The sequence below is a fragment of the Podarcis vaucheri genome (genome assembly GCF_965113315.1).
Source record: "Podarcis vaucheri genome assembly, chromosome: 1".
Lineage (NCBI taxonomy): Eukaryota > Metazoa > Chordata > Lepidosauria > Squamata > Lacertidae > Podarcis > Podarcis vaucheri.
The window spans coordinates 15,691,792-15,707,498 of NC_138759.1; the positions used below are offsets into that span (position 1 = coordinate 15,691,792).

At 43.5% G+C, this 15,707-nt stretch overlaps 1 protein-coding gene across 1 annotated transcript in view; it reads right to left on the minus strand.

Annotated features, from left to right (window-relative positions):
* Positions 1–503: 503 nt before the first annotated feature.
* EXOC3L4 (exocyst complex component 3 like 4) overlaps positions 504–15,707 on the minus strand; it is a 39,353-nt gene continuing 24,149 nt past the window's right edge. Inside the window, exons 9-13 of the mRNA XM_082216958.1 lie at positions 12,392–12,506; positions 7,220–7,354; positions 5,960–6,112; positions 4,582–4,703; positions 504–726 (exon numbers count right to left, since the gene is read on the minus strand). Coding sequence (XP_082073084.1) covers positions 570–726; positions 4,582–4,703; positions 5,960–6,112; positions 7,220–7,354; positions 12,392–12,506 — 682 coding nt within the window. The 3' untranslated portion in view covers positions 504–569. The remainder of the gene's footprint in view (positions 727–4,581; positions 4,704–5,959; positions 6,113–7,219; positions 7,355–12,391; positions 12,507–15,707) is intronic.

Genomic DNA, 15,707 nt, shown 5'->3' on the forward strand with positions numbered 1-15,707 from the left:
TTAACAGTGAGTCTGTGACTGTGGAGGCCAATTCTGGATCCATATGTCCTTCCGCAGTGAGGACATAGGTTTCCGGGCAGGAATTGATCATGGTGAGGGTTTGCCAAACGTGCTTTCCTCTTAGCACGTTTCACCCTTTCATCCTGAGTTTGAGCATCTTCAAAGTCCATGACACCTTTGGTAAAGGCTGTTCTCCAATTGGAGAGCTCACAGGCCAGTGTTTTCCAGTTGTCAGTGTTTCTACTGCATTTTTTTTGATTTGCCTTGAGAGATTCTTTAGACCTCTTTTGTTGACCACTAGCATTACACTTTCCATTTTTAAGTAGTGTCCATTTTTAGCAAGTATATAATCTTCTGAGACTCATCCTAGGCATCTTCTGCTAAAAGGATCATTAAGGAGCAAGATGTGGAGAGCCGCAGAGAGATTGACAAGGCACTCCCGTTTTTCTAAAAACCCTTCTAAAATTAAGAATTATCGGTTGGGCGCTGGGAATGTGCTCTGTTCAAGTGCTTGTATGTTCATAAATACATGGAAACAAGCATAGCTCAACAATTCATTTCTGCAGATTTTAAAAAAAGCACTGGGTGGTTCTTGGGACTTCTATTTCAGCAAAGAGCGTCCTGCATCCCAACTCTTCTGACGGCTGCTTCATGTGGTCAGCTATCGCTCGCCTCTTATTTCGACTCAATCCTCGAAGAGCAAGAACAGCGACAACGTGCTCCTTTCTGCAAAATGCAATGAAGGTGAATTCTCCAAGAAACAAATGGGGGAAATATACATGTAAACAGTGGCGTAGCGTGGGGGGTGCAGGGGGGCCCGGCCGCACCGGGTGCAACATCTGGGGGTTAGGGTTAGGGGGTGCAAATTACTTGCCTTGCCCCGGGTGCTGACAACCCACGCTACGCCACTGCATGTAAAACAAAAGCAAAACGAGGCAATAAAAAGATCAGCTCCCGTCATTCATTGGCAAACATTGACACCCAAATGATCATAGAGGCCTGGAGTTTCTAAAATGCTGTTGTCATCCAATAAGCTGTAATCTGGTCAATTGTAGGTAAAAGACCATAAGGGCTTAAATTACAAAGTCATTTCCTTATGGGGTGGTGGGGTGGGAGGGGAGAGAATTCTGCAAAGTCCTTTCTTGTAGAAAGTGGCTAAGTTGGGGAGTTTCCACTTTAACACCCCCACAATGTACCTGGAGAAATGTTACATGGAGGGAGGCATTGTGGGAAATTAAAATGGCAGCTTCTAGCTGCCCAGTGCTGATTCAGAGTGCTATAGCCTGTTTTTGCCACCTGGCCCACTGACATAGGAGGGTCTTGGGGGGGGGCATTTAGCCAAGGTGGAGAGTGACTCTGAATGTCCTAATCTACCTAGGATTGCCATACCTTAGAAAGCACCTATATCTGTGTGATGTTATATTATCAGTTAGTGGTTTTGCCGCCTGTTCTAGGAATTCAGTTGCTTCCATTATGTTCGGCTTGTATATTTGCAAAGAAACAGATATTATAAAGACACCATATGCCAGTCTTCACCAACCAGGTGCTCTCCAAATGTTTTGGATAGCAACTCCTACCATTCCCAGCCAACATGGCCATTTTGGATTACAAGAACCACCAGCTATGCTGACTGGGGCTGAAGTTAGTTTTAGCTCCCGGCATTAGGAGGGTGGCAGGTTGGCGGAGACGGAACTAAATCTACCGTATTCCTTTCAGTGCTTGAAGTTTCTCATTTTTTCAGTCTTAAATTTACCTTTCCACAACAATTAGTGATGTCTTTTTAAAAAGAACCTTGTGAAAATCCACCAGCATTTTCGTGCGAATTTCCCACCAATATTACCATATTTTTCCATCTATAGGATGCCCTCATGTATAAGACGCCCCCTGTTTTGGGGGACTCGGATTTAAGAAAATGGGGGGAGATGGCCCCGTGTATTTTTGACATTATTTTTATGGGGGGAAACCTAGTCTTATACATGGAAAAATACAGTAACTCATTTTTGTATATTATGCATTTTTATGCATACTTTACACTCGTTTACACTTTATTGCAATGTGTTACTTGGCTGGAGAACAGCACTGGATATTTAAGAGAAATGCTGATTTTTGAAGGATGTCTGTGCTTTGGTTCGATTATCGTATTTGGTTCTCATATGTGTTCTGCTTCAAACTTAACTGAGTTTTCCCCCTACACCATCCTCTGCAGAATTCTTTCTTATCATGAGGAAGCAGACCCTATAAAGAGGAACGGCCCTGGAACTTCCCAGTGCATACAGAAAGGAGGCACGTCTTCTCTGGCAAATAGTTGTTTGCGCTTTTTTATGGCAATGGTTATTTCATTGTTGTTGCAATAATAGCCAGTTAGGGTTGGCAGCTGTGCTAAGTTTCTGTTAAAAAAAAGCTGGTTAGGAATGTTTATTTAAACATCTTTTTTTTTTTTAAAAAAAGTAAAATTAATGTCTCCTTCTGCTGTAGATTGAGGAAAGAGGAACATGGAATAAGAGAAAATGGGAAGAATTCGATGCCACACACTTCTGATTGTTTGTTTTGTGGGGAGGAGATGCAGTCAACCCTCCTGCCCAAGCAGAAGTCCTTACACAGTGCTTCCAGTGATAGGATTCATTAGTTGAATCCTAGCCAATTCTCTTTAACCCTCCCTGTAAACAAGCAAAGCTGGCTGGCAATGACTTGGTGCAGCCTCTTCTCCGGGGCCGGCCCTATCATTAGGCAAAGTGGGGTGGCTGCCTAGGGGAAGATGATGATAGCTGTCATGAAAGGGCAGCAAATGGTTAGTAATTTTAATTTCTTATTGTTTTGCTGCCAGAGAGGTGGAGAGGTAGTTGGGGCAGTTTTTGCCTTAAGCGCAAACACAACTTGACTAGTTGTGGGTACAATAGGACTTTAAGTGTGGGGTTTTTTGGGGGTGGGGCCAGTCATTTAATTGTCTCAGGCACCAAGATATTTGGCCAACTCTGATCATCTTGCTTGCCTCTTCTCCCCAAAAATGCCCACATGGTGTTATAGAAGGGATAAGAGGGGCTCACCCTGTACAGAATGCACTGAAGGGGCCTCCAACCGCACCTGATAAATTTAAAGCAAAATTCAGGGGGAAATGAAAGAAAGCAACAGAATAGAATGGGTTACTGGTTTTGACCTTTAAAGCCCTATGCGGCCTAGGACCCTCGTACCTACGGGACTGCCTCTCCTGGTATGCCCAGCAGAGGACCTTAAGGTCCATAAATAACAACACTTTGGAGGTCTCAAGCCTCAAGGAGGTTAGATTGGTTTCAACTAGGGCCAGGGCTTTTTCGGCTGTGGCTCCGATCTGGCGGAAAGCTCTGTCACAAGAGACTAGGGCCCTGCGGGATTTGACATCTTTCCGCAGGGCCTGCAAGACAGAGCTGTTCCTTCTGGCCTTCGGCTTAGACTCACTCTGACCTCTTATATGGGATTTAGTATATAAATTTTCCCTTGGCTTTTTTGCTGGCCCATGTAGGACCAGCATGGATAGCTGGCTTGGGTGAATATCTGATGTTTCCTCCCTTTATGGTCTTGATTTATGGGCTACTACTAAAATGAGGCTGCATTTTAAGCTGTATTTTAATTAACTGTTTGTTCGTTGTTGTTGTTTTTCTCTATTACGTTTTATTGTAATTCATATTTGGTGTTAGCCGCCCTGAGCCCGGCCCTGGCTGGGGAGGGCGGGGTATAAACAAAAATTTATTTATTTATTTACACACACTCAGCATAAACCTGCTGAAATTGATGGACCTAAGTTGGCGATGATCCTTAATTTCAGAGGGTCTACTCTGAGTAAAGGAAGGGACGCAGGTGGTGCTGTGGGTTAAATCACAGAGCCTAGGACTTGCCGATCAGAAGGTTGGCAGTTCGAATCCCCGCGACGGGGTGAGCTCCCGTTGCTCTGTCCCCGCTCCTGCCAACCTAGCTGTTCGAAAGCATGTCAAAGTGCAAGTAGATAAATAGGTACCACTCCGGCAGGAAAGTAAATGGCGTTTCCATGTGCTGCTTTGGTTCGCCAGAAGCGGCTTAGTCATGCTGGCCACATGACTCGGAATCTGTATGCCGGCTCCCTCGGCCAATAAAGCGAGATGAGCGCCACAACCCCAGAGTCGTCCGCGACTGGACCTAATGGTCAGGGGTCCCTTTACCTTTACTCTGAGTAAAATATATCTGAAAACAAACCGATGAATCAAAGCAGCAATGTGCCCCCACAAAGAAGGAAATGGGGGAGCATCTATAAGGCCCAAGGATGGGCGAGTCTGCCAGTTTAGGTCTCTCTCAGTTTCTCATTGTCCCAATTTGAGAGAAGACAAAACTGGCAGGTTCGCCCATCCCTAATTGCAATAAAACTGAAAAAGCGGGAGTGCCCCCCCCCCCCGATTCAGCTACTAATACGGCAGTGGGGTGGGGGGATGTAACATACATATGATCGCTCCCTAGGAGTTACTTTGCACTCCACTTTGCACCCACAAGCAGCACAGAAAACCTCTACCTAGAGAACGAGAGAGATCGTAATAATCAAACCTGCGAGTTACAGCTATTCGGAAGGGGTTGGCATACCTGATGTCTGGATAATCCTGGTATAAACAGTTAATGTGGTCCTTGATTCTGGGTTTTTCTTCCTCGCCAATTATTCTAGCAATGTATTCTATGGCAGGAGCGAGCCAGTCAGAAGTTGAACCCTGGAAATATGTTAGAATACCTGGTTATTCCCCCACCACCAAATGACCCGCAGTTAAGATGGAAGCATTCAGGTTTCGAAAAAGCAATCTGATAACATTTTGTCACCCAAAGGTTTGATCACACTCCTAGCTGGTCTCCTACTACTCATGTATTTAAATACTTTTTGTTGTTGTTGGTCTTTATCTTTTTAGCAATGTACTCCTCTATTTGGTTTTTTTCCATCATCTTTTATAGTCTGCTTGCATTTATTTTGCCAAAGTTTGTGTCCTTTTTTGTTCTCCACATTTCAACAAGACTTACATTTTCTAAAGGAGGGTTTCCCAAACTTTGGTCTCCACCTGTTTTTGGACTACAACTCCCATCATCCCTAGCTAGCAGGACCAGTGGTCAGGGGTGTTGGGAATTGTAGTCCAAAAACAGCTGGAGACCCAAGTTTAGGATATCCTGTTCTAAAGGAAGATGTCTTGCCTCTAATAACCTTTTTTTGACTCTTACCACACGGACATCCTCTTGGCCTTGATCAGGCATAGGCAAACTCTGGCCCTCCAGATGTTTGGGACTACAATTTCCATCACCCCCGACCACTGGTCCTGTTAGCTATGGATGATGGGGATTGTAGTCTGAAACATCTGGAGGGCCAGAGTTTGCCTATGCCTGGTCTTTTCATGATCTGCAAGAGCTTCTAATATTGTGGTTCTGAACAATTCCAGATGTTTTGGGTTGTAAATCCCAACAGTCCTGTATTCCTAAACACCTGGTTGGAAAAGGCTGATGTAGTCAGTGCTGATGGAACTCCACTTAAGACAGCTTCTAATGTTCTACCTTTAACCCTACTACTCTTAAATTGAATCTTGTTAACACATTTTAGGAAAGAAACAACTTTAAAGGTTACAGATCTTGAGGTTTCGTTGGCTCACTTGCATTTAAATAACCTCAGGTACTTTCACATCAATCCACTGCTACAATGTACTGTATTTTTCACTCTATAAGATGCACCAGACCACAAGACGCACCTAGTTTTTGGTGGAGGAAAACAAGAAAAAAAATATTCTGAATCTCAGAAGCCAGAACAGCAAGAGGGATCGCTGTGCAGTGAAAGCAGCAATCCCTCCTGCTGTTCTGGCTTCTGGGATAGCTGTGCTGCCCGCATTTGCTCCATAAGATGCACACACATTTCCCCTTACTTTTTAGGAGGGAAAAAGTGAGTCTTATAGAGCAAAAATTACGGTAGATACAAATGGCAGAAATTCCTTACCAGATGCTGCATTGTGTTGTTAATAGCTGTGGCATCCTGAGACATTATTTTGCTGACCTCGTCTCGTTTCGTTTTCCTCATTCTGCCTCTTGGCTTGAGAGTTTGCGTAATGTACTCTTTGACCACATCCTTGTGAACCTCGTTGAGAAAATCCTGCGTACAACAAGAATGATAAAAATAACAACCCAATAGTGGGTTGGCCAAAGCACAAGAGCACAGCCAGGGGCTTATTGCCATGCCAATCCACAAGGACTGGGAAAGATTCAGAGAACCCAAAAGAAACCCATTGGATGAGTTTTTCAGTGCACAGCCACCTGTAAGATCAGGTTTTATTCGTGTCACTGCAAAGTATTGCAATGGTTACCTTTAGGCTTATTAATTCTGTCTGTTGCATCCCACTAATAATGTCCCTAATCAATTTACAACCAAAGCAAAACAAAAATAATACACAACAATACAAAGCAAAACAACAATACTAAAATTGCAAAATAAAATAAAATAAAATAAAATAATAATAAAAATTTTCCTTAACATTTTTATTGAAAGGTCAAAAAGTACAAAATTAGATGTGCACTAAACATGGTGAGAGGTAAATAAGAGAGAGAGAAAGAAAAAGAGAATCATCATCATCATCATCATCATCATCATCTACTACCTCTCCACCCTCAGGTCCTAGGTTTGCAACAATTAAACAATTAAAAACAGTTAAAAACAACTTACTATCACTAAAATAAGTTGGGTCGTTATATATTTGGGTATATATGGGTATATATATTTGTTGCTTATTACATTTTTGAAATCTGTTGTTATCCTATTGACGTAAGAAATAGATTTTGTCAGGCTTCAGCCCCGTCCTCAGGGTCTCTGTAAATGAAATCTAACTGGATGCCCCTCCAAATGCATTGGACTACACCTCCCATCATCCCTGACCACTGGCTATGCTGACTGGGACTGATGGGAGTTGTAGTCCGGAAACATCTGGAGGGGCGCAGGATGTTCCCCCTGGGACTACAACATCCACGAAGCCCAGCCAGTAGGAGGGCTGACAATAGTTCAAAACATCTCTATATACGCTATGCCATGTGTACATTGCGTGAAAGACAGGTTAGGAATGTTTTTGTTTTAATTACTTACTTGTGTTTTTATCTTGTATTTTATTCTGTTAACTGTGATGAATATAAATTTAATAAACAAACCAACTTTTTTTAAAAAAAAAATCATTACTGAATTATTAATTATTACTCTTACTCTTACTATTACCTTGCAGATGGGTTCCTTTAGATGCTTTAGATGTTCCGAAGACTCCTCAATGATGGACAATATTTTTATGATGAACGAATCAAAAGTTCCGCCACTCACGACCCAGGCCTGGCTTAGAATTTTCTTGAACATTGGCTGGTAAAACACACACACACACACACACACACACACGTCAGTCATGGGTATTACTAAAGCATCTCTTTTGATTCTAAGGTGTGGCCTACTCAAGTCCTTATGGCCCAGAGCCTACCCAGGGGTTTGGAGGGTACTCAGAAGAGTTTTGGGACATCCCCCACCCCTTTGAGTGGCGCATATGCCTCTCATCTCAGGTCCCCTCACAAACTGCATGGGAAAGCTTCCTTCATTTCAAAAGCATTTTGCCCTTTGCCACGAGGGGAGTGCAGTTTGAGAAACGTGAAATGAATATGGCAATCCTTGGCCTGCCTAACCCAGAAGAAACTCTTGCATAGGTGCGGGACCTACGGCCCTCCAGATGTTGTTGGACATCAACTTCCATCAGCGCCATTTGGTATGGCCAAATTCCTCCATTGGCAGACACCAGGATCTCATATTTCAGTGGTGCCCTGCGCAATGCTAAAATCCGGTGCCCCTGCCTCTCGGGCTCTGTTCTACTTCATTTTTCTGGTGCCCCCTGCAGCATGGTGCCTAAGATGGCCACACTGATCATGCCACCCTAAAAGCACCTCTGGTTCCTTACAGCTGGCCTTAAAGGATTGGAGCCTAAGGTTGTTCTGTGGCTCCTTGGGTTCTCATTCTTCAAAATCTTGATCATGGTCCTTTGGTCTTTTCCCATAGCTTTTAAACCAGCTTTAAGTACTTGGCACATGATTCCACGAATATTTCAGACAAGCCCTCCTGTTTCTGTGTCGATGTTTTGCTGATATGCAAGTGCATTTAAGAATAACCTGGTTAAAACACCATTGATCTACCTGCTAACACTTCTTTCCTAGGTGGGCATGAAAACAAAACTACTGGAATCTACTGGGAAACATTTTAAACTTTGCCAGGAACTATGCATGCAAAGTTTGGGAAATAAATATAGCCCCTCACAATGGATGTCTGGGCATGGAGACTTTAACATACGATACTGAGGACCATGTTCACACACTATAAAAGCTCAGGATGCCCAAGAAATGTGGGAAGATCATTTGGGGGACATGTTCTTGCAACTGTCTATTGCAGGGGTGGGGAACCAGTGACCTTCCACAAGCTGTTCAATTCCCATCATCCCATACTCTGACCATTAGTCATGCTGGCTGGTGCTGATGGGAGCTGGAGCATAGCATCCTCTGGAGGACCACAACAGCTCCATCCCTGCCCTACTGGAATAGAACTAAACCCAAAGATAAGGCAGTATGTATTGGCTATTAAGTTTCACGGTAGGAGAATAGTTTATTTTCTATGTCAGTGTAAAAATCTAATTATCATTCCTACTTTAAAAAGAGATTGTTGACAGCCAGGTAAACAGTTTCCCAGGTTTTTGATACCCGGAACTTTCCCCCACCCTAGATTCAAAGTGCAGGACCACGTTACTCTTAGATGCAAAACGATGCATATGTTATAATCAGCTTCCAGGAAAAAACATGAGTTGATATCCAGGGGAAGGGCTTCAGCTCAGTGGTGGAGCTGAAGAACTAGGATTTATGAATCCCTTGAACGCAGTGCATGAACACATGTAACAGAAGCACAACAATTTTAAGGAAAAGCACATTTGGGTAGGAATTACAGTCACACCTCAGGTTACAGATGCTTCAGGTTGCGTTTTTTTCGGGTTACAGACCGCCGAAACCCAGAAGTACCGGAACGGGTTACTTCTGGGTTTTGGGAGTCGCGCATGCGCAGAAGTGCTAAATCACGCTTTGTGCATGCACAGAAGCGCCAAATTGCAACCTGCGAGTGCGCAGACGCGCTGCTGTGGGTTGCAAATGAGCATCCTAAAAGGATCACGTTCGCAACCTGAGCATCCACTGTATTTGGAGCCGACGGCGATGGGCGCTTCACCCTTTTCCATCTTTGCCCTCAGAATTCTCTTGTTTGAAACTGTGCAGCGGGGAGGACAGTTTCAAGTGGAGATGCGGTGGGGGAAGGGTTAAGCACTTTCCTCCTTGCTCCCTTTCTCCTCTGCCTGGTTATCCCCCAAAGGTGTTTCCAATAAACCCCTGTGTGTGCCATATGTAGTTAGGGTCTGGTCCCTCCCTGTGCCTTGGCTGCGTGTCAATGCAGTGCTTCAAATCCAGGGTGTGATGCAAGATCTTAGAGACAGTTCAGGCGTGTGGGAGGAGGAAAACAGGAAGCGCTGCAGATCGCTTTGGTAATTGTCAAGGGTGGCCTGTGTGCATTTACGGTAGATGCTCCACCTAATTAAGGGATTATGGGCAGTTGGAATGCCTCCATGAGTTCTGGGCTTCTTCAGATCCCTAAACTGTATTCCCCTAGATAAATATAAGCCTTTTCCACCAGCTGGCAACTGTATTAAAGAGGCAGGAACCAATTAAAATGTAAATCAGAGGGAAAGTAAAGTGGGAGAGAGGAGCAGGTCAACGAGCTGTGCTAAATCACTTTGAGCAGCTTTTCTTGGTGCTCTGCCCAGGAGCCTCTGCTTTTAAAAAAAGTAGCACAAGTCTATTTCTGTTGCGAAGACAAGGAGGTGCTGATGCATACGGAATGACCGAGCATCATCTGGTCCATGTTTTAGAGATGCTCTGGGGTAGAAAAAGCATGCCTTGAATTATTGTATTTTTTTGGATCCACATTCGCCAGGAAAGTAATCACCACATCTCAGGGCAAAATCCTCCTGAACCGTTGTCGGTCTCTGATGCTATAGTCACGTCCGCAGTATACAGTGGTACCTCAGGTTACATACGCTTCAAGTTACATACACTTCAGGTTACGCACTCCGCTAATGCAGAAATAGTGCTTCAGGTTAAGAACTTTGCTTCAGGATAAGAACAGAAATTGTGCTCCGGCGGCGTGGCAGCAGCAGCAGCAGGAGGCTCCATTAGCTAAAGTGGTGCTTCAGCTTAAGAACAGTTTCAGGTTAAATACAGACCTCTGGTACTAATTAAGTACTTACCCTGAAGTACCACTGTATGTTTAAAGCCTCTGTCCTGGAAATGCGAAAAATCCCTGCAGCAGTAGGGCTCTGTTTACATCCACAAATCTCAACAGTCAGGGCTTCACCCAAAGAATCCTGGGAAATGGAGTTTCTTAAGGATGCTGGGAGTTGTTAAGAGACCCCTCCACCCTGCCAGAGCTACATTTAGAACTCATGCACATTTCCCACCTTGCCTGAGGTGGCTGAGGGACTGGGGGAATGTCCATAGGACATAGGGAGCTGCCTTACAGCAAGCCAGACTAAATATTGTCTACACTCACAGATAGGTAGCCGTGTTGGTCTGCCATAGTCAAAATAAAAAAATTCCTTCCAGTAGCACCTTAAAGACCAACTAGGTTAGTTCTTGGTATGAGCTTTCGTGTGCATGCACACTTCTCTTTCCAGTCTTCATTTTTCCAGTCTCTTTCCAGTCTTTCATATTTCCAGTCTTCATATTTCTGAAATAGACTGGAAAGAGAAGCTGCTGAATTGCAACTCATTACAAAACTCTTTCCAGTCTTCATATTTCTGAAATAGACTGGAAAGAGAAGTGTGCATGCACACGAAAGCTCATACCAAGAACTAACCATGGAGAGACCTGGTCTGAACAGAGACATTGGATTCTTATCTCATTATACATGACTAAGCCATTTTTCACCTTCTCACCCCTTGCCTTTTCATGTAAGACCTATTGCAGTCGTTAAGAGTCGTCAACAGGCTCATCTCAGCTATCTGCCAATCTCCCATTCCCACCACCCTTCTGAGTAATACCCCTCCCCACCTTCTCACTATATAGAAGGATCTGGCAACTTCTGTTTCAGTGTATCTGAAGAAGTGTGCATGCACACGAAAGCTCATACCAAGAACTAACCTAGTTGGTCTTTAAGGTGCTACTGGAAGGAATTTTTTTATATTGTCTACACTAACTCACTCTACTGTTGCAAACAGGCAACATTCTCATCCTTGCCTGGAGATAACGGGGATTCAGTTTTGGACGTTTTGAATGGAAAGAGGAGACTGAGAGAAGATAGGATGGCCATCTTCAAATATCCGAAGGGCTGTCACAAGGAAGATGGAGAGAGCTTGTTTTCTCCTGCTCTGGTGGGTAGGACTCGAAACAATGGCTTCAAGTTACAAGAAAGGAGATTCCGACTAAACATCAGGAAGAACTTTCTGACAGTAAGTGATGTTCAACAGTGGAACAGACTCCCACGAGAAGTGGTGGACTCTCCTTCCTTGGAGGTTTTTAAGCAGAGGCTGGATGGCCATCTGTCGTGGATGCTATAGCTGAGATTCCTGCATTGCCGGGGGGCTGGACTAGATGACCCCCTGGGCTCCCTTCCAACTCCACAGTTCTGTGATTCTATGAAAGCAGGTGATCGGCCACTGACCAGTGGTACTTATTGTCTGCCACTGCCACTGACTGTTAGCTATGCTGGCACACCAGCCCCTGTGCAGACGGCAAGAGCAGCTTGTAAATGAGGATGATGACAATAATTCTGCCTTGCAAGGGGTTTTACAGTTGCCGAAAACATCGCTGTTGTTTGCAACCTTGGCTTTGCTCGAAAGTGAAAGCAGCGATGGTGAGAAATTAAGTTATCCGACTTCTTAGAATCGCTCCCATTCCTACCACATGAAAGAAGATGTGGTTTGGGTTGTTCCAAGGACATGTGCAAGGCTGTCAGTTAAACTGCTCGGAAGATATACTCCCCCATCCGCTTTTCGAAGAGGCCTGACCTCATTCAAAGAGGCCTGATTCATAATAAAATAAAATTTCATCAGTTCATAACGGCAATTCAATGACGGTAAGTCCCTTTTCTCATTTCAGAATCCTGGGAGCAGCGGTCTCCTCGCTACAGAGCCTGATTCAAAGAACCCTTAACAAATCGCAGTTTCCAGGGTTCTCTGGGGGAAGCATGGTGTGTCAATCTGCCCATGCACACACCCTGGCTCAGTGATTGCATCTCATGGAGGAAATCAACAAGAACTGCTGCGGCTTGGAATCTCAGCAGCTGGGTTCTAGCGCAGTCTTCTTGAATTGCAAATAGTCCTCTTACCTGTGTTTCCAGCTTTAATTTATTTAAAAAGCATTTCCTGTATCTCAGCATCAGACCAGCTAGGGTCTTCTCCAGTTCTTCGCAGTTGATGTGAAAAGTCGTTTGCAAGTTCATCCTGCAGTGAAAAGGCCAACAAGTCAATGTTCATTAAGGTGTAATTTAAAAAGCCAATGCTCCTTTATCTCATAAAGAGCAACCCCCTTTCTCTGATTACAACAGGCATGAAGCATTAAAGGTAAAGGGTAAAGGGACCCCTGACTGTTAGGTCCAGTCGTGGCCGACTCTGGGGTTGCGGCGCTCATCTCGCTTTATTGGCCGAGGGAGCCGACGTACAGCTTCTGGGTCATGTGGCCAGCATGACTAAGCTGCTTCTGGCGAACCAGAGCAGTGCACAGAAATGGCGTTTATCTTCCTGCCAGAGCAGTACCTATTTATCTACTTGCACTTTTGACGTGCTTTCGAACTGCCTGGTTGGCAGGAGCAGGGACCGAGCAACAGGAGCTCACCCCGTTGCAGGGATTCAAACCGCCAACCTCCTGATGGGCAAGCCCCAGGCTCTGTGGTTTAGACCACAGCGCCACCTGCATTACTTGCTATTTAGTGTAGAGCAAACAGTCTAGGAACCCACAGCTAAATAATTTCACTCTGATTTCTGACGAAGATCAAAGAAGGCCAAATAGAATGATGTTGAAATTTAAGGTTTTCTTTAAGCCGCTTATTTTCCCACTGGTTATCCTGCTTAAACGCCTCGCTCTTTTAACAACTTCAAAATAAATGGCATTTCCCAAAGATCTAAATTGATTTTTGCCAACCTCTGTCTTAATTAGAAGCCTTAATTTCCCATCGCTAGGAAGAGAAGCGAAGGTGAAATTAAACGCCTGAAATTAAATTGCATGCTAGATGGCAACTTGCCAGCTTGATCGCTGAATACCAGTAAGAATGAACTCAAAGTAATGATAAAGAGAAGAATCCAAAGAGGAGTCGTGCACCAATTAAAGGTTTTGGCTTTGAACCGATCAATCAGTTAACAAATTGATTACATTTTAATACATCTGTATATTTTTAGATCCTATATAGAAGTCTTTTCACCAAATGTTCTGGCTGGGCTTTTCAAATTTCTACCCCACCTTTCTTCCAAGATGGATTCCCCCTCCCTCCAGGTCAGGAACTGGGGTGTGCAGAGATATCCCTTGAGGAGTTCCACAAAGCCCGTGTTTCTATATTTCTTGCAAATGTGAAATATACTCGGAGTCCAGTGTGGATTTCATGCTCTTTATTCAGCTCATAGTAGTGAGGAATGCAAGTCCTCCCAAAGTGTCTGCTTTATATACATTATTTACACAATGGGGCCCACGTGATTGGCTAATTCTGGGATTCACCTGTAGGACAATCAGGTTGCGAATTCACTTCCACCTGGAGCTGGATTGGGTGGCTCCTGCAGACCAATCATACAGCTGCATTGTTTTAGGACCAATCAGACTGCTGCATTTTGGATCCTATTCAACTCAGTACATAACACCGACACTCTAAGTGTCCCTATTTTCCAGGGACGCCCCTGATTTAGAGAAGCCATCCTAGTTTCTGATTTGATCCTGGAATGCCCCACTTTTCCTTAGGATGTCCCTCTTTTCATTGGAGAAATGTTGGAGGGTATAGAATCATCCGACCCCCAGTCATCTGAAGGCAATCCTGTATAGGGAAGGTTTTGTTTTTTGTTTTGTTTTTTTTTAAAGAAAAATGTAATGTTTTATTATGTTTTTAGATATGTTGGAAGCTGCCCAGAGTGGCTGGGGCAACCCAGTAAGATGTGTGAGGTTTAAATAGTAGAATGATTATGATTTTCATGGGAGAAATGTTGGAGGGTATGAGAATGCCTAGCTCTGCATCCCCCTTTGCCAGTTGGCTTAGGAGCGGGTCTGTGTTTTGCTTCCTGAGTGATGGATACGCTTCGGGAATCCCCCCCAAGCTGTCAGCCACAGGGTGGGATCCATCAGGGAATCCCAGGATGGTGACACTGTTCACCTGCTGGCTGAAAGGAGGAAAAACTGGTGCTGCATGAGATATTTGTGCTCTGGGGTCCGTCAAGCAGTGGATGGATTCAGGAAAGTGAGTGAGAAGGGGGCGTACTGTGCTTAAGATGTGTAACAAGCATCTCATCCCCAACCATTCTTTAAATAAATGCCTCCGGCCTTTTAGGGAAGGTACGGTATCTCTAAACATTTTTTCTAAGTTCATTGTATATACTGTCCCCAAACACCTTTGTTTTTTTACACATGTGGTAAAAATCGCCATCCTTATCTAAACATTTCCAGCATCTTTCACTTCTAATCCTGTACATTTTTGCCAACTTGGTTGGGGCGAGAGACCATCGATACATCACCTTCCTGATGTTTTCCTTTAATACAGTGCATGCCGTAAATTTTATGCCCTTGTTCCAGAGTTTAGACCATGCCTCAAACTGGATGTTGTGACCCACATCTATTGCCCATTTCGTCATTACCACTTTGATTTCCTCATCTGTATTTAATTGTAGATAATTGTAGACCCTAGTTAATAATTTGGCCTTTCCTTCTATTAATATTAATTCTATGTTTGATTTACTCTTATTAAAGCCATGTTTTATTTTATCTTTGTTAAAAATATCATTCATCTGGTGATATTGAAATCAGTCCGTCAATTTGTCTCTAATCTAATCAAGAAAGTGATTGAGAAGGTGGTGTACTGTGGTTAAGATGTGTAACACCGGGAGAATCCGAGACCAGAAAGAAGAGGAATACCAAGAAGACTGGAAGAAATTTAAAGACTATTTGAATAAATATTGTAATATTAAAGATATGTAACCACTTGAAAGAACTAATCAGGCCTAGGATTAAATTAGATTTAAATATATAAATAAGAAAATGTACAATAAGAAAAGTTAGGAAATTGGAATATGACTGTAATATTGTTTTATGAAATAATGATATTGTAAACTGCTACATTTAATTACGAGGAAATTCAGATGGAAGAGATTAGAGGAAGTCAAGCAATACATTTATGAAAATGGATTTTAATTAACTAATTGAATTATTTTTCCTTTTTATGTACTTTAAGTTTTTTATTTTTTATATTTATTTTTTTCCTTTTTGTTACGTTTATCTATGAAAATTAATAAATATTATTGTAAAAAACAAACAAACAAACATGTGTAACACAGCACACAATCTAGGAACTGGTGAACCTGGTGCCTGGTAACAGCATGCCAGCTCTAGAGCAGGGCGCTGGGAACCTGTGGCTCTTCAGAGCTTGGGATGACTTATACAGGGCTGTCTTTAGC